The sequence below is a fragment of the Pseudopodoces humilis genome, chromosome 29, assembly GCF_049639895.1.
Source record: "Pseudopodoces humilis isolate 2021_Gansu_Grassland_sample_001 chromosome 29, ASM4963989v1, whole genome shotgun sequence".
NCBI classification, from domain to species: Eukaryota; Metazoa; Chordata; class Aves; order Passeriformes; family Paridae; genus Pseudopodoces; species Pseudopodoces humilis.
Window position 1 is genome coordinate 3,241,563 of NC_142228.1, and position 22,063 is coordinate 3,263,625.

Genomic DNA, 22,063 nt, shown 5'->3' on the forward strand with positions numbered 1-22,063 from the left:
CTGTTTCAGTAGCACACACCACAGGGTCTGCACTTGGACTGAGGGAGGGTCAAGCCCTCGCTGTCATTGAAACTGTGGGAAAGACAAAAATACCCTTCAACAACTTTTTTAGTGTTAGAAAATCAAGGCATTACATTATTCTGGCCAGGATGTGCAACAGAAATCATTTCATCCACACAGAGCCTGGGCTGTGCTGAGAAAATCATTCCATGACACATGAATTTTATTAGATTTTTCAGATGCTTACAGAGAAATTCATTGCTTCAATGTTCATCTGTCCTAAGTTAGGTAGTTCTCAGTATTTGGATTTTTATTGGATATGTGTTGGTGACATTGCACCTACCAATGCCAGCTTTGCTGTCCCTGCAGCAGCCTCTTGTTAATCTTGGAATCTCTGGAATTTTGAGCCTGTGCAGCTGATGAGGTTGTCAGTAAAGGCTCTGCCTTTGAAGTTTGTGTGATCTTCCATCCAGTCTGACTTAGGCCAGAATCCTAATGAGGATTTTCCAAATCAGTGTGATCAACAAGTCTGCTAAAAGAGTGTGAAGCTTGGTAATTAACCACCAGACTGCAGAGGGGTGCTGGGAACAGCAGAAAATGTGAGTTTTGACTGGTAATATGCAAGCTGCTCTGCAATCCCCTTCCTGAGGTGTCCATCCCTGAGCATCCTGGCTGCTGCAGCTGTTATCCACAACACTGGAACACGGTCATAAGCTCTCCCCTAAGCCTTTTTTTCCCCCTCTCAAGAATTAAAACATTCAGTTCTCAGCCTTTCCTCATGTGGCAGCTTTCCAGGCTTTGGATCATCTTTGTGGCTCTTCTCTGGACCCTTTCCAACCTGTCCACATCTCTTTTTTTTCTTTATAGCAGGGATCAAAGCTGTATTCCAGGCATGGCCTGCAGAGTGTTGAGAGGGACAGTGAGAGCTCTGGCAGTGCTGGGGATGTCCTGGTTGATGCAGCTGTGATTTCTCTGCTGCACCAGCACTCTGCTCACTCATTTTCCTGCTCATCCCCCAGGAACCTTTCCACAGTCTGGAGGTTTCCTCATCCTAGTTAATTTTGAGACAAAAAGCATAGAAAAGAAAGGTTGTGCCCAACGAGGCCCAGAACTGGATCTGGCATAATCAGTCCAGGGGAGATGTGAAGTGCAGAGAAATCTAAATTGCAGACATGGATTATTGACCAAAGTTTGAAATGCACAGAATGCCCTCCTGGTAGGAAGTTCTCTTTCTCAAGCCTAAATATATAAATCACAAAGGTTGCTTTTGCTCAGTCTCTTTCTGGAGGAGGATCTATGGTAGTCTGAGTTATTTACTTGTGGCTTGAAATTTGTGTTTTATTTTCAAGCTGTTGTATAAGGGCAATAGGATGGGAGATTTCCACCAGCTCACAGACCTTTACTCATGAGACTTGCCATGCTTTTCAACTCTGGGTGACTTTCTCCAGTGCAGGTAAGTCCCAGTAGGAAAGGAAGTGTCTGGGTTGGTTTCTTGCACTTTTGTGGCCATCTGAGACACAGCACAGACTCTTGAAAGAACAATTTTGTATCATCTTGTGAATAAAACAGTCCTTTTAAGCATTCATGACAGCCACTTTTTATAATGTTCTGAATGAGAGAAGACATTTCAGGCACTCTGTCTACAGGAAGGAAGCAATTATTTTATTAGCACTTTGAGAAATTAACTTATGTGAATTATGGCAGAATAAGTTTAGCAAAATGCTATAATGTAAGAAAACAATTAAAAAGAGTTATATAAGGTTGGGTGGCTTCTTTATTCTGATAGAGTGTGCAGTTAATTGATTGTCACATGGCTATAATGTACCAGGACAGCTGTGAGAGCAAACAGAGATCTCTGCTCAGGAGAGGAAGTGCAGACAAAGGGCCAGGTCTTGTAGGGAAAAGGGAATGAGCAGTGGGCTGTCACCCTCAGTTCCTTCTCTCTGTGCTGTGGAAGGAGAATAGATAATAAGATAGATAATAGAGAATAGATAATAAGAGAATTCTCATAAAGAGAATGATAGGGAGTTCCTCTGTCCTTCAGTTTCCACAGCCTGATGCTGCAAGATCACTCTTAGTGCTCCTCATGACTGCAGGAAGCAGAAAGGCTTCAGGGTTGGATTCCAGAAATAAGAGAAGCAGAGAGGCTGCTCCTGGCAGGTTTGGACCAACTGTACTGTTCCTGTTCCTTTCTGAGAGTTCTCAACATTCTGTAAACCCTCTTGGCCTGTTGGTCAGACAGTTTTTTAAAGAAGCTGGAAGAAAATTATATCCTTTCTCATAAAGCCATTGCACTTTGTTTAGCACAAAGAGAAGCATGGAGTTTCTAGCCAGGAAAGCAGCTGTGTTAGAGGAAAGGAAATTAAGCTAGAAGTACCAGTTACAAATCACTTGCATTATTGCTCTGAAGAGTCCTTTTCTTAAAATCTGTGAAATCTTCACTTGCTGGTACCCACAGATTTTACACTATGCAGTATCACCTCTTCTGCTTAATTTTTTAGCCTGGCTTGCAGCTTCACTGGGGTGCTTTCACTTCCCTGCACCACCATGAAACTCAGAAACAAATCCAAAAAGCTCAACTGGTTGGGTGTCACAGAGAGCACCCCCAGGAGCAGATGAGGACCACGTGTGCAGCTCTCCAGTGTCTGGGGCTGGCAGAAGAGATGGGGCAGGCACTGACCAGCAGGAATTCTGTCTGGATCTGGGTCAGCTGGCAACTTCTGTGCCTCAGTTTCTCACCTGCAGAGGGGCAAGGTAGTTTGTTACTTCATAAGAGACACACAATTAATTAGAGCCTGCAAAGTACACCACAAAGGGGAAAGTATTGGGTTTAATTCTGTTGCAATGGAGGTTGTAGTAATTATAATTGCAGTAATTGCTTTCTTATGAAAGTTTGGCACCTTCATTTCTCTAATGACAGAAATCACAGCAATTTCTCCTTAAATTCTATCTGTTACCCTGTAAAACAAAGGTAGTGAAAGATGCACAGGCCATCACTCTGCAAAGCACTATGGATCAGGGAAAAGGCTGGAATGGGATCACAGCTGGAGCAGCACGAAGAACAGGATGGAGCATGGAGTGTGCATTGTTCAGGAGTCAAGAGGGAGTTGTACCTTTTTGCAAGGCATATGAAGAAAGAACTGTCTTGATTATCAATTTGTGTTTCCAACAGACACAGTCCTTCATGCAGGAAAACACAGCAGTGAAACAAAGCAGTGAAGCATCAAAAGTGAAGAGTGTCAAGGGAGGACTCTTCAATGTTAGTCAGGTAATTTTTCACTTTAAAAAAAAAATCCCTTAAAATATTATACAATTAAAATTAAAATTAAAATTTTAAAAGTAAGCTCATTTTGCTTTGGAAGTGGTGATCTCCCAGCTCCCTGATGCTGGCTGGTATCAGGGTTTTGTGGGACTACAGGGATGACCAGAGGCAAACACAGAAATGAGAGGAGCGAGGTGCAGATTTTGTCAGGAGCACTTCTCCATGCAGCTGACCTGGGACACTGAAATATAAAAACCAACTGAGGTAGTTAGATGGTAAAGAGGGTACTAAGTAATTAGCAAGCAATCAAGACAGGAGAGAGAGAACTTCACTTGTAGAAGAGTGTGCAGAGCCAGGGTACCAAAGCAAGACTCACAGCTGTTAGCAGGTACTAGCAACTTGGGCCATTATGGTTGAAGTAACCACCAATAAAATCTAATCAATGAAATCCCTTTTAAGTTGGTTGGATCAGTGACCCAGAAAATAGCTCCCCTGCAGAAAAGGAAATGATAGTCTATAAAGTGAGAACTCAATGGGAAAAATCTATTAAAGTGAGGGAGCTATAAGGAGACCTTTGGTGTTAACTGAAACCTTTTGGAAAGAAGCCACAAAAAAAACTCGGAGCAGACTTTTAACCCTGCAGCTGCCACCGTGCCTAAAAGTGCTGAGGCCTGTGATGGTGTCACCAAAACTGCAGGAAAAACAAGAACTCTCCAACAATGTTTTTTAGTGTTAGAGAATGAAGGCATTATTTTATTCTGGCCAAGATGTGCAACAGAAATAATTTCATCCACACATTGTGTGGGTTGTGCAGAGGAAATCCTTCCATCACACAAGGTTTTCACTGCATTTTTCTTGTCCTTATACAGTTAAAACCCAGGGAAATTCATTGGTTCAATGTTCATTGGTCCCAAGTTCCACAGTTTGTAGGGTTTGCTTTCCTATTGATCCCTTCAGCCTTGATGTTATTTCAGTTCTCATTCTTTGTTCATTTATTGATCTTTTCCCAGACCTGCTGTCTCTGACCATGCCAGGGGTGATGTTTGGAGCTGATGTTCGTTTATGGTTGTTATCTTTAGTGTATCTTCTGTGCTGCTCCCATCTGCTGAGATGTTAAGCTCATCACATCCTGAGTGATGAAACAGTCCTTTGAAAAGAAATATAAAATTCTTTTCCCCCAAGGCAAAGGTGACTAAATTTACCAAAACCAATTAAGTTTTGTATCATTTTCCAACAATGGGGAGGGAAGGATGCAGCAGCAGCACCTTTCAGACCCAGCTGAGGAGTTCTCAGAGTGGATTTTGGAGTATCTAAATGCTGGGAATTGAGCTCCAGGAACAGCCTCATCCCACAAGGCTTTGAGCTGATATTTCCCCTGGCCAAGCAGTGGATTCAGTGTGCCCAGAATTACCACTCAGCTCTTTTGTACCAAAGGAGGCATTCAAACCCCAGTTAGCAAGGCATCCTGAGCCTGGGGCAGTGCAGAAGATGAATCTGATGGACCCAGGAGTGCATTATGAAGGAAAACACAAATTCAAAATATCCCACCCAACAAACTTGGGAAAAAAAAATAATCCATTTTTCATAGGATTCTTATTTTGGTCCAAAAAACAGCTTTCTGTTGTTTACCTATAGACAGTATTGGCTGATTGCTAAGACAAGAAGACAAAAAGTAGAATCTGTGCCTTGGTTTTTTTGACATATCAGTGCAATTTCTGATATGTCTGAGAAGCTAAATGGGAATCCAACAGTCCCTGGAATATAATTCAATAACAATAAAACTGGGAAAAGCATCTTGAAACAAGTTATTAACACAGACCTCCTGAAAATCAGAAAATTCAGAACATCCTATGCATTAAATTCCAGCTAAGATTAATTTGATTCAATGACTTTATTATTTTTTAAATGCTAGGCCATCCCCATTCATTATCCAAAAATGAAGAGAAATTCACTGATGCAAAATAAGTCTAGTATCTAGGAAAATTTTTTATCCAGAGCTAGGTCTTGATAATCAATATAGACTTCATTCTTGCATATAAATCACAGTAAAGAAGCTGAGACTATCCATGTAGAAGTAGAAGAATCAGTCAAATGTGTTTTCACATTTTCAAAGTATTGGAAGTAATACAGCAAATCTGCCCCCAGGGACACTTAGCCCTTTTTACCTTTGTCTTCACTTGCTACCTCTGATTTTTTTTTATTCCATGTAGGAGGAAAAGAGATGGGGGGGAGAAAGCTTCTATGCAATGGAAGGCTGTGTGAAAAACATGTGTAACCTCTGCTCTTTTTAAAAGTGGTGAGAAAAATCCATGTAATTACAATTTGAGAAAACTTTTTTTCCAAAGAACCTGCCCTGGGAATGGAAGGTCACTGAGCTGCAGGACCTGAGCTATTTCTGCCTGCAGTAATCATCATATTAAATCATTATATTAAAACTTCAGGTTCTGAAAGTCTGAAAAGAGGATCCTACCTTATCAGAATTTTACCTTCTTTTTTTGAAAGTTGTTTAGTCCTGTTGTTTGGCCAAGTAGGTTTGCCAGGGAGAACTTGGTGAGGGGAAGGAGTGAAGAGCCCATTTGGAGCACTCAGCATTTTCTGAGTGAAGCCCCTGCTGGGCTCATACTGCTTTGCCAGACAACCTGGTGTGTACCATACTGAAAACCTAAAGATAGACAAACATAATATGTGTTATATATGAAATTAACGTTAAATTCACTGTTTAAAAGCCATTTTAAATCACACAAATGTGCCTCATACAACAATCCACCCTTGTTCTGAAGAAGTAAATCGTGTCTCCTTTTTTTGGCTCTGGATATATTTATGTGGGGCAAGTAACCTGATTGTAAATATTGATGAAGACACTTGTCCTTTCACATTTGACACCTTACATGGCACTGGCCAAGAGATGGGGAGGGGGCAGCTCTGTGTGCTTTGGGGTGCAGGGTGGGGAGGCTCCTGAGCAGCAGGTGCAGAGGAGCAGCTCAAAGCACGTCCTGCTGCAGCTGCAGGCACTCCTGCACCTCTGCCAGATCCCATCCTTCACCTTCTGTGGGAAGGGCAGCAACAGTGTAAAAATTCCTCAGCTCTGAACTCAACTGAAATTACTCTTTCTTAGGAGCCCTAAAGAAAACAAGGATCCAAATTTTTGAAATAAACCTTTATTTTTCCTTATAGTAGTTGTCAGCATGTAAGAGTGTTTCAGGGCTTGCTTACAAGAAAAATTAAAACAAACACTAATTTCTCAACCATTTCTGGCAATATTTTTAAAGAACCTACCAACAACTTCTGTTTGTCAGAGTTTTTAGTGTAAACTCATGCTAGTGAGTTGGCCAGATGCTTCTTAGGGAACTTTGCTGTCAGCTCATGTTATTGCAGCACTTCTTTTCAGAGCACTGCCCTTCATGAGAGGCTGCAGTGGCTCCTTCTGAAAGTTGCAGAGGTGGTGGAGCACAGGGCCTGACAAAGCCCAGTGCACAGTGGCAGAAACTCAGCAGATTCCTGCCTTGCTCTGAACTTTCCCTCCTCCTTTTCAATTCTGTGGTGACAAATTGTCCCACCCTGGATGCAGCACAGGGTGCACCAGTTGAGATGGTGCCTGGTCTGTTGGTAGGGATGGAAAACAGTTATTTGGACCATTATTCAGTCCTTTTTTTGCATTCCCTCTAACATCTGCAGTCACCCCAGCTCATCTTTCCCTCCTTCCAGAGCAAGAACTTTGTTCTCTAACAGTGAAGGCATCTCTTGCAGCAATCCCCATGCACAGCAGAACCTCACAAGCAAAGACAACCCCCCGTGGCTCCTCTTGTTTACTCCAGCAAAGAATGAAGTGATTAAAGAGGCCAGAACATACCTTTTCTCCCCAGGATACACAGGAGAGGCACAGCTGAATAAATACCCTGTGTTATTACAGTCTGCTTGCCTGGGAGTTAAACTGCAGGTAGCAAAGGGCTCTGCCAAACGCAGCCTCTGCCAGTCCCACAGATGAGAGCGAGCCAGGAAGATTTATAAGGGCAAAGGCAAATTCCTGGAGTTCCCTGTGCTGCAGCTGGAGCTCTCTGGGCTTGCACTGAGTGCAGGGAATATCTCAGCCTGATGCTCTCCTGCTCCTGCAGCACGTGCCCTGGGATGAAGGCTCTGGGATGCAGCAGAGATGATTCCAGGCACACTGGTTTGTGCCTTGTCAGCCTTCTCTGCCCTCCCACAGCATTTTGCACCCTTCTGTAACAACCACTCTTTTTCCTAAGAAGCTTTTACATGTTTTGAGCTCATATCTATGTGGAGTGTAAAGACACTCAGAGGGGACAGGAAGGTAAAGGATTGATGCACTTTCACTGAGCTGGCAGGTTAAGGTGTGTGTGAGTAAAACTGTGTTCAATAAAAAGCACAGAAACCCATGGAGAGGGTTATAACCTCCACTCCTGGGACTGCAGCAATTTTTCTTTCTCTCCTTCACTTTCTCTGCCTATTTTGATAGACATTAGCAGAATAGAGATGATTTTTCTACTTTGAAAAAACCAAACAAACCAAATCAGTCACTGCTTTCAGTGGGCACAAGAGTGGCTGCATCTTGTGTAATCAGAAACAGGCCACAAAGTTAGGAAAAATGAAGAAGCAGAGTCCTAATTAGGGAAGAAACTGTGATTTTTTTTTCCCCCCAAAGAAAACCATTATTGAATAGTTCTATTTTCATGTTCAACTTAACTGCTGAAGTGTGATAAAATGCTCTGAACTTGAAAATAGAGTGACTCTTCTCTAATCCTTTTCTAAAGTCTACAAAGAAAAGAAAGATGTTTGTTTCAGATGTCCTGCAAAAGGCATGGGGGGACCTGCTGAAGGCTGCACTGCACAGCCACTGATGTGGGACCAAACTCCAGGTTCTTGACTGATGGAAAAGCATTTGCCTCTATTTTTCAGTGAGCCTAACTTGCTAACATGAGCTGGCTGAGTGAACACAGAGACTGCAACTGGGACAAATCCCAGCTTCCTCTGAAATTTCCAAACTTTTTTTTTTTCTGTCAGATTCCAGACAGATGAAATTTCCTTGGCATAGACCTATTCCATCTCTCCTCTGAATCACAATAAATCTCGACTTGGAGGGTAACTGATCAAGAGTGGGAAGAGAACCTGGCTTTGTGTTCAGATACAGCCTCATCTGCCCACCAGCTTGCCTCCTCCCATGGGTCCTGCCTCTGCTACTACTCATTTTCTGGAAAATCCCAATTTCAATTTGATTCCAAAGGTTGCTGGGTCCAATTGATACTGTTGTTTGTATGATAAGTGTAAGGAGTGAGTACATTCCTCAGGTCATAAATCATCTCAACCTGACCCCAATTAACTACAGACCCTGGATTTAATTTCTCTCAGTTCTCACCAGTCATAACAAATTAGGTCATTCTGTGTCAGTGAGACACTGGAGCAGACACCACTGGGAGCACCACTGGGGATTCTGGTCCAGTTCTGCTGCAGGGAGAATGAAGGAGACAGAATGGATCATATCTTCCTTTGCTTTCCAGATAGGAGTCATGGCATTCTTGGCAGCATAGGTAAAGGATTTTCATAAGGATACAGGAAAACCACAGATCTATAAGTTTTATTTAAATTTTGCTCCCATAAGAGAGTGAGGTGATCTTTGACACCTGTGGCTGCCTGCCTTGCACAAAATGATTCAGTTGTACCTTGTGCCAAGGTCTAGCACCCAGTCAAACTCATCATGAGCTCAGATTTGCGTTACAGACACCCAAAATGTCCTTCCCTCTTGAAGGCTCTTTCATTTCCATGTGGCACATGGCAAAGGCTGCATGGGACCTGTAAAAGAGACTGTGCTTCTGTTTGCAAAATGCACTGCTGTGGAGCTGATGGTCAACAGTTTCCTCAGGTCTGAGATATTCTTCTGAACTGGTACAGCACCACTGAGAAGGGTTCAGTTTTCTGTGGAATAAGACCTTTTTGAGCTCAGTGGGATGCTAGAAATCGAAAAGTCGCGGAGAGAATGCTGAACCTGTTGTTCCTGAGGCTGAGATTTATGCCTTGGATTTGAACAGGAAAATCCAAATGACTCTTTCTTATAATTCACTGCTTTCACTGTGTTGTTTTACCAACAACGTTTATCTTGTTCTTTTAATGTTATCATAAAAGTGCAGTAACAATACAATAATGGTGAAAAATCTAAAATTCCATCCCTAAGGAAGGCTAATCACATCAGTTCACTAATGACAACCAGCATGAGAATTGAATTAATTCTTTTTGTTTCCAATTAAAACTACCTGCCTTTAACCCTGTTTTATACAACTGACTACTTCTCAATTGAGTAATGTAGTTTTTATTTGTGAAATCTCATACTATTAAATGCAATGAGCTCATCCTTTTTCTTGGCGTCACCTCATCTTGATTCTGGCAGAGACACAAAGAAATTACAGCAGAGAGAAGACTGTAAAAAAGAGAGATCATTTTTCTCCTGAAAATAATGCTAGTCAAGTTTGCCCTGGCAACTGTGAAGGAAAGTGAAAATTCAAGCCCAGTTCCATATTTAAAGTTATACACAGATTACAAGTCCAACATTATTACCCTTGCATTGTTTTCCATATGGTGAGTTACATTTTTCCTACCTATTCATGTATTTAAAAGATGTCAGAGCAACTGCAACTAGAAGAGATTTTTTTCATTTGGAAGTGATTGTAACAACAATCACTGAGTCCAACCACCCGACATCTTCAGGGCTGACCAAAAGTTAGAGCACATTACTGAGAATATTATCAAGTGCACTGAAAGTTCTAGAAAGTTTCAGACACAGCTTCCTCTGCAGCTACTCTCTCACCTAGTTACTGCCTGAGAAATCCTCACAGTGCACAAGAAGCATCTATGATGTGTAAGTAATGGGATAATGTGGGCCATATTTCATCTCTTGAAGAAGATCAATATTGAACCAGACAAGGACTCAGTTCCCTCAGTTCCCCCAGTTCTCTCTCTAGTGCTTTTCCAGCACTGGGCAAGTCCCCACTTTCCAGTTTGGGAAGGAGGGTACATACACATGACCATTTTGGTTTTCTTCTTGATAATTGCCTATTTTAAATGACAGAATGTCTCTGAGACAAGGCCTGCTCTGAGCCAAGCGCTGCGAGGCTCTGGTCTTAAATATCTCATGGTGCTACAAAATGCAAAGGGAAAATGGATGGGTTTCCAATGAGTTTCCTTCCCTTATGGCTTTCTTGGACTTTTTAAACAGCTCTGCCAAGATTGGGAGGCTTGTTTTTTCCAGAACTCTTGTAAAGACACAGGAAGAATTTAATTATTGCAGTAGAATGACTTTTTTTCATGCTTATTTATTTAATGTTTGAATAGTTGAAAATGTCTTCTCAGTGTGTGCATTAAAGACTTCCTGCCTGGAGTGGATGAAGGACCCTGAGCATTCACAGGATATAAACCAGATTCAGACTGGAACCCAGCAGTATAAACAAGTCTTCAGTGCATACAAGAACCCTTAAGTCTTGTAATGTGAAACTTATTCCAGTTGTGTCTGTGTTTTCTCCTGCAAATAAACCAGAGAGATGTGCCTAAAAAGTTTTCCTGACGCAGACAATTTCTCACCTCATTATTTTTAATAGATTTATTTTTTTATTGAGATACTTTAAAGAAGTTTATAACTTAATCCAGCTAAATACAGGCGACTTGAAGACAGCAAGTAGCCTGACACAAGTCCATGTTGCCAGGGCTCTTAAGTAAGAGGCCTCATTTTATATTTTGTGCCATTTCTAGGTATAATCATAGAATAGAGTACTGGATGTTTGTGTACTTGAATGAAGATTGTCCTCTTGAGCTCCACTTTTCCCCAGAATCACCTTTTCAGTTAACTTCAGACAGAAACAACTGTTGATAATTATTATGGAGAGTTATATTGCTATTTATTGGAAAATAACTTCCAGTCCAGATTCAGGGGTCTGCCCTCCTTAGCTAAGAAAAGTGGATGGAGCAATTAAATTATATCTGATAATTTTTTTTTTTTTTCTGGATTGGAAACTGCAGAGATTCTCAACAGTTACATCACTTTTCTTGATCATCTCTCATGAAAGAAATAAAGAATGGAAAGTGTTGAAATGTAGATATACAAAAGCATCGAAATATAGAAATATAGAATTAAAAGTAGATGGAGGTACAAAACTGCTAGGATGTTTGTGGTGAGTATTGAAAGGAAGAAACAATCCTTTTTTTGGGTGTCTTTACAACCATCAACTTAACTGGAGCATTGCTGGGCTAACACTCACCTGGTGATGAATTCCTGGGTATAGGAAATACTTCACACGTGGCATTCTGGGTGACAGATTAACCTCAGGTATGAGCATGGGCCATAATAAACCTTCACTGAACTAAAAATTAAAGGCTGTAAGAAAGCATGTCAAGTCACGTGTCTGTGCCCTGCTCCAAAGCCAGGGATATTCAGCAAGGCTTGAAAAACTGTTTTCTTCTTTAATAAGGAAAGAGAAACACAACTCAAAGCTCCATGGTATGAAGTCACCATCCTCTCTGTTACTCACTCCCATTATCTCTTCTGCAATCTGGTCCCAGAGGAGCTTCCAGACAACCCTGGAAGCTTATCCCTGTCTAAGAGTTATTTAAAAGAATAAAATAACAATTATGGTATAGAGGAAGGGGACGGTGGTGTAAGAGTCTGGTAGTGTATGGAAATCCTTCCTTCGTGCAGAAAGCAGAACAATGTGGCATTGTGTGTGGGGAGGGTGGGGATGGGGAGCCAACACCTGGACCCAGAGCTGAGGGGAAGCTGCCCCATCATAACTCACAAATACAGCCTGAAAGGCAAGAGCCTGAGCCTGAGGTTATTTTACAGCCACACCAGGCAAGTTCCAGTCAGACAAAGCCCTTCTGCTGTAAGCACTGAAAGAAAGTGAATTTCCTGTCCATCTGTCCGGAGGAGCTGTGCGGGTCCAGCACGCTGAGCCCAGTAACTAAGGCAGACTTGAAGGGGCTGTGCACTCTCCTCAAGGGAAGGGAATTATCTAAAATTTGAGATAGTGGCTGATGAAACTTAATATAAGCACTGCTAGAGGTGGGGGAAGAAAATAGGGTAATTGAAAAATGGTGTGTTCTGTAAAATGCCCTGATTTGTTGTGTGTGCTTGTTTCCATGTGTAGGAAATTCTACAGGAAGTAGGATTTGTAAGCTTTGCTCGTGTAAAATGTGTCCCAGTCAAAATCTCTGGCTGTGAAATGTTTGCTAAAGGGCTCTCTTGTTTCCCAGACAGCGTGAACTGGAGGGTTTGGTTCCTTATTCACAGCAAATCTATGACATTTTTTACTGTGAGGGTGGTGAGGCCCTGGCACAGGTTGCCCAGAGGAGTTGTGGATGCCCCGTCCCTGGACACATCCAAGGCAACACTGGACTGGCCTGGGGTTGTCTTTGGAGTTTAAGTAGCTCCATTGACTGGAAAAATCACTGGCTTAAAGCTGCAGAATGGCATGGAGCAACTGAGGACTAACAACAGAGGAGTCATAGGATACAGAACCTGTAAAACAAATAAGGGCCTCTGCTCCACTGGCATCTGGCTAGATAGATAAAGAGTCCATAAAGTCTCTGGCTCTAAGGAAAGCACTTCTCTTGCTCTGTTTGGAAGAGGCAGCACAGATACAAAGGGCTCCAGCACATATTTTTGTGTTTATCCAGATATCCCTGTTCCCTGTGAGCTGTTTGCACTGGCAGAAAGTCTCACTGCTCTGCTTGCCTGTGCTTCCTGGGGAATCCCTGCCAGACTTCTCTGATGCCATGGGCTGATTGTGTGCTCAGATTATTTACTGAGAGTAAGGCATGGAAAACATTGCCAAACATCCCCAGGTAGCTTCCCTCCCTTCTGTGAGGAGAATAGAGCCTGATGTGTATTTCTGAGAAAAATAAGTGCCGGACTTTGCTCCCAGACCACAGGCCTTCCCTGGAAGATTCTTGGCACCAGAGGTTCAGAGGTCAAATGCTTTGATGTCAGGAGTGAAATGTTCCTTCTCAAAACACTAAAATCTTAGAGTGAGCAGATGGTTTAATGAAGAAACTGCCTAAGCACAAGACAATCTCACAGGTGACTCATAGCTTATTTCTCAAAATTCAGAGCAAGGACTTTTTAGGAGCTGTAATTACGGGTACAGACCGAGATCCCATTGATCAGTTTTTAAGTAAATTAGGATTCATTATGCTACCATTGACAACTTACTTGAAAGGGAAGATTTATTAGCCTCTCCTCTGGATGGTGAGCTGGTTTTGGTGTATGTTAGTAGCCAAGAGCATGAAAGTTTTCATCTCAAAATAAGCTGCTCCTGCAGGTTACAAACTTTCTAACCACAGTGGAGAGGAGGTGATGTACAGTATTAAATGGCTTAAGAGGTTACAAGGATAGAGGTAAAAAAGAACTCCTGATTTCTGTTGGTGATTTCTGTTCCAGGAGAAGAGGGTAGGATATCTGAGCACCAGAGTTCTTCACAAAATACAGCTTTCTTTAGCCTTTGCCAAGAGCCAAACTGAGTTTAGTCAGAAGTCAAATCAGAAGGTACCAAGGTTCAAGAAGTAAAGCCAAAAACAATTTCTGTTCTTAAAGATACAGTAAACCATAGCTTCTTCTCATCTGTGCATTTTAGCCAACTAGTTTTATGTCACCTGAGTAGTGAGATTATTAACCTGTTTCTGACATTAGGTTTGCTAACCAAAAGAATGGTGTTCTCTCATTGTCCACCCTTATCACTGCTGAAGTAACTGGGATCTGACCATCTCTGTACCACCTTCCATTTAAATATCTACCAAAAGTGTCTCAGGAGGAAGCTGAGGGTATTTTTTCCTTAACATAAAGACCTGAAGAGACAGGGGTAGGTCTAGCTTGGAGAGAGAACTTGTGTGCCCCTAAATATTATAACTGATCATATAGTAGTTATTATACTCACAGAATTTACATGGGTTTTCATCCACGCTGTGACTGCAGGTTTGTGGAAGGACCTGTGTGAGACATCCCTGATGCTGTTTTCTTAGTTTGTTTTTTTTTTTTTTTCATGGGCAGAGGAGTGTTGGCATTTTGTTTTGTGTAACTTTGTTGTTTTATTGTTTGTGTGTTGTTTTTGAATAAAGTGGATAAGAGCAAGTAGTGCAGTATGGGAAACCAGACAGTAACCAAACTCGCTTCCTCAGTGCTGCTCAAACTGCTCAAGTTTCTTTAGTTTTAAATATTTCTTTTTAAAAATACTAATTCTTTTAAATTGGTTTTGCATAAATATTTACTCTAAACTGTTGGTTTTTTTCACCTGTCAATCAGAGTTTGGAACTCTGAAGAAGGTATGTTTTCTCTTAGTAGATACAGTAAGTACAATAAGCACCTCTTTGAAAAGAATACAGCATCTCTTAAAAAAAGAGAAGTTGATATTTATCAAATTTGAGGTCTTTTACAAGTGGAATTACCACTAACAGCTTTATAAACATAGAATCCAGATATACAAATTCATACCCAGCATATCTACAGTTCACAACAGCAGTGCATCAGAGTAAGGTTGTAGCTGCAATTAATGGTTACATCTGAAATATTTAAACCAAAGTTTCAGTATTCTCAATAGTCATGATGTGGTACACTAGTGTAAAATTCTGCTTAAAATATAGCATTAAACAAAAAAGATACAAGAAATGGGAGCAGGCACTATGCTTTTCTAAATCATCATAATTTTATACACTACAAGTGCTGGTTGAAAGCGGGAATTTGAATTTTAATTTAAAGTGGGAATGTTCTTCAGTGTTCTTAAGACTTCTGGTGGTGCTGTGGCAGTTTATTGGAAAAACTTGAAACCAAAACAGTGATATTTTAGCTGTTGTGTTGAGAGTTCAATCTCTGCTGTGCCTGCTGGGACATTTGGTAATGAATGTTTTGAAAAATAATATTTGAGATCTAGCAATTTAGTTTCAGTTTTACATTAAGCCTGGATGAAATCTCCCTCTGCAAATTGCTGCCATCAACAAGGCACCTACCTTTTTGGACTGTCAGTGTGAAAGCCATCTCTTCTAAAACTGGTGAGTAAACTTCTGTGTATGTGCGTTTTCAGTCTCACATTTTATTTTGTAATCTTATTGCCTAGTCATATAGGTGTTCAACTCATTTTGCAAGAAAAAACAGTGACTATCAAAGTATTTATTTCTCTCCAAGAAGGGCACAGGAAGATGTGCATTGTCAAGTCCAAATGCAGAACGAATAGGTGTGACCAGGGAAATAGGTGTGACCCCTGGATGAGAATACAGCTGCATATGCTGACTAACAGTCTGGATTTTCTGGTGAGAGTCTCTGTTTTCTATTTGGTGTTTGTTGTTTTTTTCTGTAGACACATCTGTGGTAGTAAGACAGTTCGAGAGACAAAAATCAAAATCATGCTCTCCCTTGGCTTTTTCCCCCCTGTGCTCTTTAATTGCCTTGGTAACCTCAAGCATCATGCACCTTTTAAAGACTATGGGCTACACGACTGGGGCAGGCAGGGTGATCTCATTGTGTAGCTGATTCTAAGCAGTTGCACCCACATTCCAATCAATGACTTTCTCCAAACTCCTCTCCCATTGCTGCAGGGACTAGTCAGAGCTGGGGGAGGCAGCAGAGTCCACATCCTCTGTGTCATGTTCGTGTGGGGGCACTGCTTGCCCACCTTTAACACGTTTCCACTTCATTCTTCTGTTTTGAAACCATACTTTGACCTGGGTGATAAAAAGAAAATAATTACTTGTTGACTCAACCTGAGCTGTATAAGCAGAGCTATGCATATGTGTGTAGAGAGATGATTTGTGGAATTCTAGAAGAAAAGCTGAACAGAGCCTCTCAGGTTTGACTAATCCTTTATGGAACAATTCTTTCTAAAATGCTCCACACAGATGTTCCTCTGAAACCCTCAAAGGTAGTACAAGTGCTTTGCCTAGAATCTGTCTTCATGTCAAATAAGGCACAGTGCCTCTCATATATTTTTAACATCTAGGCCATTCAATCTAATGCTTTAGGATTTTTAATTTGCCTCACATAATTACACAATTGTTCTGCTGTCCACTTAGCCTTGATAAGGAAACCTGGACAATGAGATGACAATGAGAGAACAGAAATACCTCTTTCCACCAAACTCTGTATAATTGTCTTTCTTTATCATCTCAAAATACCACCTGACCCAGGAAGAATGCATGTATCAAACATTCATTTGAATAATTTCCTGTTAGTCAAAGGTGATATCCATATCCCATATGTAAACTTTGATATATCAATATGTACCAATGAATGGTGATAAACAAGAACTCAGTAGAGACCAATTATTACCAAGGCTATCTTTAGTTTAGAGAAACATAACTAAATTTATTAACTACTTACAAAAATGTGTAACGAAGGTGTCTGAAAGAATGTGGAGGTTTTGTTTTAAAATACCTTTGTGCCATTGCAAAAGCAGACTCTTGAGTAACATATCTGGTTTTTAGCATTAGGGAGAAGTTGTGGGGGAGGAAGAAGGAGCTGGGGATACAAGGGTTTGGAAAGTACTTGTCTTTCGGTGAGATCCAGGTTCACAGCTATCTCGTATCTCCTGAGCCTTGTCAAGTAGTTGTGGTGGGCAAATTCAGCTTCCAGCTCCCGCAGCTGCTCCTTAGTGAAAGCAGTCCTTTCCTTCCGTGATTTGCTGCTGCTTTCTGCCTTATTGCTTGAGTTCTGGCTCTCTAAGAGGCAAGCACACTTGTGTAATTGGTGGTTATGTTGATGTGTGTGAACATGTGCAGTTGCAGAGATCTAAACAACTCCTTGAAGTGCTCAGTGGAAGCTTTAAGATGTTTTGCTTTATGCCCCCTTGAGCTCAGTATGACTGAGTTGTGTTGCCAGCCTTGGTTTTGAGAGGACAGAGGTGGGACAGCTCAGTCAGGATGGGGAGTGTTGTCAGAATTGCCTGGGTCTGCACAGTCACAGAACAGGAACTGTGGGAAAGAAGCTCTCATTCCTTGCTGCCATTGCATCGAAAGAGCTTCCTTCCCCCCATTTTAATTTTTATTCCTTATGTACATATTTTCATCCTCCCCTGATCTACCATGCAGCAGGCAGCCAAGAACATGCAGCATGCAGGATGTTAGGAGTGTTTGGTGCCCAGCTTTGGTGCAGGACATAAGAACAAATCACGCAGAGAGGACCCTCAGCTGTGGTGCATGGCCTGGAAATACTGGGGATGTGAGGCAGTAAAACAAGCAAAACAGAGAAGTTGGTTTTTGCCCAGGCCCACCTTGAACACTCTTGTGTTTTAACTTTTTCTAATCCTTGCTAAATGAAAACTACAAGCAGATCTGGTGTCTGTGTACATGACTGGCCTCAGTATCATCCTTGTCGTTGTGATGCCCTGAAAAACCTGTTTGCTATTTGTGTACATTTCTGCAGTTCAGTCAAGAGTCCTATTTCAAGGCCAAATTTCAAGCCATAGCCAAAGTGATGCTGTACCAATTATGATAAAAAGCAAACACAAACTGACTTTGCCTGAGACTATGGCAACCCTTTATCATTTTTTGCAATCCTTTCTTTTTTTCTTCTTCTTTTCCTTTCTTTTTTATTTTTTTTTTGTTTTTTACCTCCTGTGTTTTTAAAGTTGGTGCTCAAAGAATCTCCAAGCAATGCAAAGAAAAATGCATTTCCTTTAGTGAGCAAAGTCCAAACTGCCAGTGTTTCAGGGACTCAGTTTTGTGAGTTCCTTGATGCTTTCTCCCCTCTTGCTCCTCTTGCTAGATTCCCTGAACTAAACATGCTAGTAGCATTTTTGTTACGCTGAGAATGAGTAAATTAATTTTTGTGTGTAACCAGTAGGCAATGGAGTTCTGTGTGTCCTAGTGTAATATTTATAAACAGAAATGATAAGCAAAATGGTAACAATTTTGCCTAAACGTGTTTTTTTTCAGTATAAATGAACTTAAATTCTACAAACGTCTGCAAAAGCTAGAAATCAATCAACTAATATTTTTATCCATGATGTGCAGCTTCATCTTCTGGGTGTCATTTTGGGGGGCCAAAGTAGTAAAACTGGAGAAATCTGTGAGGTGTGACTGTGGACTTGGTGACTGAGCTGACCTGATCTCTGGCCATCAGAAGTGGAACTTTCCATTCCAAGGGAATCAGTCTGGTTTGTTCCATACTGGTTTTGCTGCTTCAGAACTCCACAAATAAAGATGGGGAATGTACAGGAACAAAATTCCAGAAGTTTCTCCCCATGACTTTGCCCTCAGTTTAACAATCCCCTTTGTTCTCATCCCTTGCAGCACAGACACGCTATCACATTTCCCAGGGGCTCACAAGTGTGATTTGGGAGGGAGCAGTGGGGAATCAGGATTTGAAGTGTGGATCTCTTGCTGGGAACTTTGCCACCAGTCCCTGGGCATCCCCTGGGGTCTCTGCTGCCCTCACAGACTCGTGGAGGCTGCAGCAGCTCTCCAATGCCTTCAGCACATGGCAGAAATGATAAACAAGTAGCTAAAGCAAAGTACACGGGAGTTCATCACAGCCCTGTGGGGAGGATTCCCTTTCCAAGGGGCAGTTTCACTGGTCTGCATCTCCAAAAGACAATGGGAGTAATTTAAAACGAGTATTTGGATATTTCTGGGAGCAGAGTAGGATGTGCAGCATGGAATCTGTCATGCACACTGCGTGCCACAGGGTATTGTCAAGAGACATAATGCTTGAGGTTCTGTGAGAGTCCAGAAGTGGAAATGTGGCTCAGCTGCTGCAGTTTTGACTACAGAATGTGAGAAATGACAAATGTGTGAAAGGACAAATCATCTTGGGCAGGTTTTTCCTACTGTACTGCCAGTTTAAAAAGAAGAAAGGAGACTAAGGAGAGTTCAGGGAAGTTCAGGGAGGAAAGAGGGAAGTTTGGGAAGGGAAGGGAAGGGAAGGGAAGGGAAGGGAAGGGAAGGGAAGGGAAGGGAAGGGAAGGGAAGGGAAGGGAAGGGAAGGGAAGGGAAGGGAAGGGAAGGGAAGGGAAGGGAAGGGAAGGGAAGGGAAGGGAAGGGAAGGGAAGGGAAGGGAAGGGAAGGGAAGGGAAGGGAAGGGAAGGGAAGGGAAGGGAAGGGAAGGGAAGGGAAGGGAAGGGAAGGGAAGGGAAGGGAAGGGAAGGGAAGGGAAGGGAAGGGAAGGGAAGGGAAGGGAAGGGAAGGGAAGGGAAAAAAGATGCTGCTTAGGAACCAAAGGCAGATATGTGTCTCCCCAAGGAGTGTGTCTCCTTCCAGGATCCCAACCAGCTTCAGTGCTGGACTGAATTTAACAGCTGCCTCTCCCCAGGGCTGCAGTGGTCACTAGAGGGTGGAACCCCAGACCTCTCAGGGATGTCATTGCTTACAGCTCCCTGAAAGGAAGACCGTAGGGGACAGCAGCAGGTATGAAAAGAAAATGCAAAGTAGTAAGAGAGAATAAAGGCACCTTTTTCTTCTTGAAACAGGGAGATGTGCTTTGGAATCAGTCTCTTTAAGGATAAAGAAATCCCTCTAATGTGAATAAGCTGAAATCTGCTGTTTACCTGTGACTTGCTGATGTTTTAATGAAAGTGTTGCTCACTTTTTAAATAATTACTTTATTTAAACTTCTTTGCATTTGAGAAAATTTTACCTAAACATCCTTTTTCAGTATAAATGAACTTAAATTCTATAAATGTCTGCAAAACCTAGAAGTCAATCAATTAATATTTTTATCCATGCATTTTCTGCCTGTGAAATGGGGCTACTGGAAAATATTCTCCACTTGGGAGCAGGACTGTGGGAAAAATTACACTGTAGCTTGTATGCTTGAATGCTATGGCATTTGAATGCACATAAGCATCTTAAATTTTAACAACTTCCTTAAGAAAAAAACAATTTTATGCATATTTCACAGATTTGGATCTGAGATATCAGCAAGTTAGAGTTTGTATAACTATGAAATTATTGATATTTACACTGTAGAAAGAATGTGTTTTCCTAGCCAGGATGACACCATGAAAACCATATACATTTTCTGCATTTTTGGACATTGTACTGATAGGCAAGCTTTTAGTACCTCCTGTTTTAAGGTTAAAATATTTAACATTTAGTGCAACCAAATAGAATTTATATTTAAAGGAAGACCTTGCCTCTTGTACTTCTTCCCATAAAATGAGATGTCAAATTCCTAGTATGACATCTCCAACTACCACAGGCAGCTCAAGATGAGGGATCTTTGCTCTCTGCCATTCTCTCTTGCACAGAAAAATGGCAGGTGTGAATGTATAATTCCACATCCCAGGACTTTCAGTTCTGTGTGTACATGCCATGTGATTCCTGTTCAGTGACAGCAAATTGTGCTGGTGAGTAAAATCCCTAGTTCAGCACCCAAGATCTGCAGGAGTGAAATACAAAGACCAGAATAAGAATGAGACAGTTACAGTGATGTTACTGTCTAAAGTTGCCCCGGTCAAGTATTATGAAATTTTTGCTCATCAGCTTTCTTTCTTAACTCCCAGTCTCACCACGTGTTCTCATTCCATCTCCTGCACTCTACCACAACCCTGATTTCACATCACCTACCTGAGCTTTCCTTTTTCCTTTTGGAAGGCTTTTTCTCACAGTCACTTGTAGGATTTGCTGGTGCCTCATCATCTTCATCCGCACCCACAGCCACACTCACAAGGCTGGGGCTGCTGCTCTCTGACTCTCCAGAAGCCAAGGCCAGTCCTGGATTTATTCCTCTTCTGGCCTCAGTTGCTGCCAGGTGCCAGTCAGAGTGCTGGAATGAGGGATGCTGCTCCACAAGTGCCCGCTCTTCCTGTGGAAAGCTGTGGGGAGCTGTCACCAGGCAGGAGGCTGAGAAATCGGAGTAAGCAGCAAAATCTGATTTTTGCTGGAAGGAGAATGGTGCTGCTGCTGGATAGTGGCTGAGCCCTGGAGCTGTGCTCAGGTCGGTGTGGGAGCTCCTCACACACCCCCAGAGCAGGGTGGGAGGCTGTGGGCTGCGCATGCAGCTGCTGCTGCTGGGATCCATCTGCTTCCAGTCCTGTCCACACCTCAGTGCTCCTGGCTGGTGACAGCTCAGCCTTCAAAAGCAGAAGAGAAGCAGAGGGAAACTCTTCCAAATTTTACAGAATAGATGTCCTCCCTAAACAACAGTTTGCTTGTGGGTTTGATGCTGTTGCAGGTTTGCTACTTCAGGAACTCTAGTTCTAAAGGTCTTCATTGCCCTGACTGGAGCTACCAGATTTCTGCAGGGATTGCCATCAGTTGCTTCCTTGTGAAGTGCCGGGCATGAGTGAAACACTTTTTAAATACTGTGCTGGGGAGACAGTGACAAGTTTGTGAAGTGAAATGTGAGTGAGGGGAGGGAGGGGTTAACACACATACCCTCAGCCCCTCCAACCAAAGCAAAGCAGGCAGCTATTAATCATCTGAAACCTTATATGCACATCTAATGGGATTTGCAGATGGAGCCTTTTAAAGAAACAATGTCTGTATTTTTTTTTTTTTAAGGGAAAGAGCAGCACACAAAAAAGTCTTTAATGTTTCTTTGTAACACTATGAAGTTATTTTTATTGCACTGTTAACAAAATTCTCCATCTTGGGTTTAGAAAAAGCCCTAAAACAGGATTCAATAGATACCAAATTTCAAGAACTAAAGTGGGAAATAGAAGTAAGAAAGAACTCCACTAATTATATATAATTTAATGCCCAATCCTAAGGTTAAAAAAAAAAATTATTCAACCTGGTTTGTACACACATGCAAGACTTTGAATGATGTTTGTTTATTTAGTTAGATTTATAACACATGTATTTGCTGAGAGTTGGAGTTTG

General features: G+C 41.8%; 1 protein-coding gene across 1 annotated transcript; it reads right to left on the bottom strand.

The window, feature by feature from the left end:
* Positions 1 to 15,844: 15,844 nt before the first annotated feature.
* MEOX1 (mesenchyme homeobox 1) lies at positions 15,845 to 21,260 on the bottom strand. The gene is made up of 3 exons (XM_005531493.2): positions 20,807 to 21,260; positions 16,788 to 16,960; positions 15,845 to 15,967 (listed from the first exon to the last, which is right to left on the bottom strand). Exons 1-3 carry the CDS (start codon positions 21,258 to 21,260, stop codon positions 15,845 to 15,847), a joined length of 750 nt encoding a protein of 249 aa, XP_005531550.1.
* Between the last annotated feature and the right edge of the window lie 803 nt (positions 21,261 to 22,063).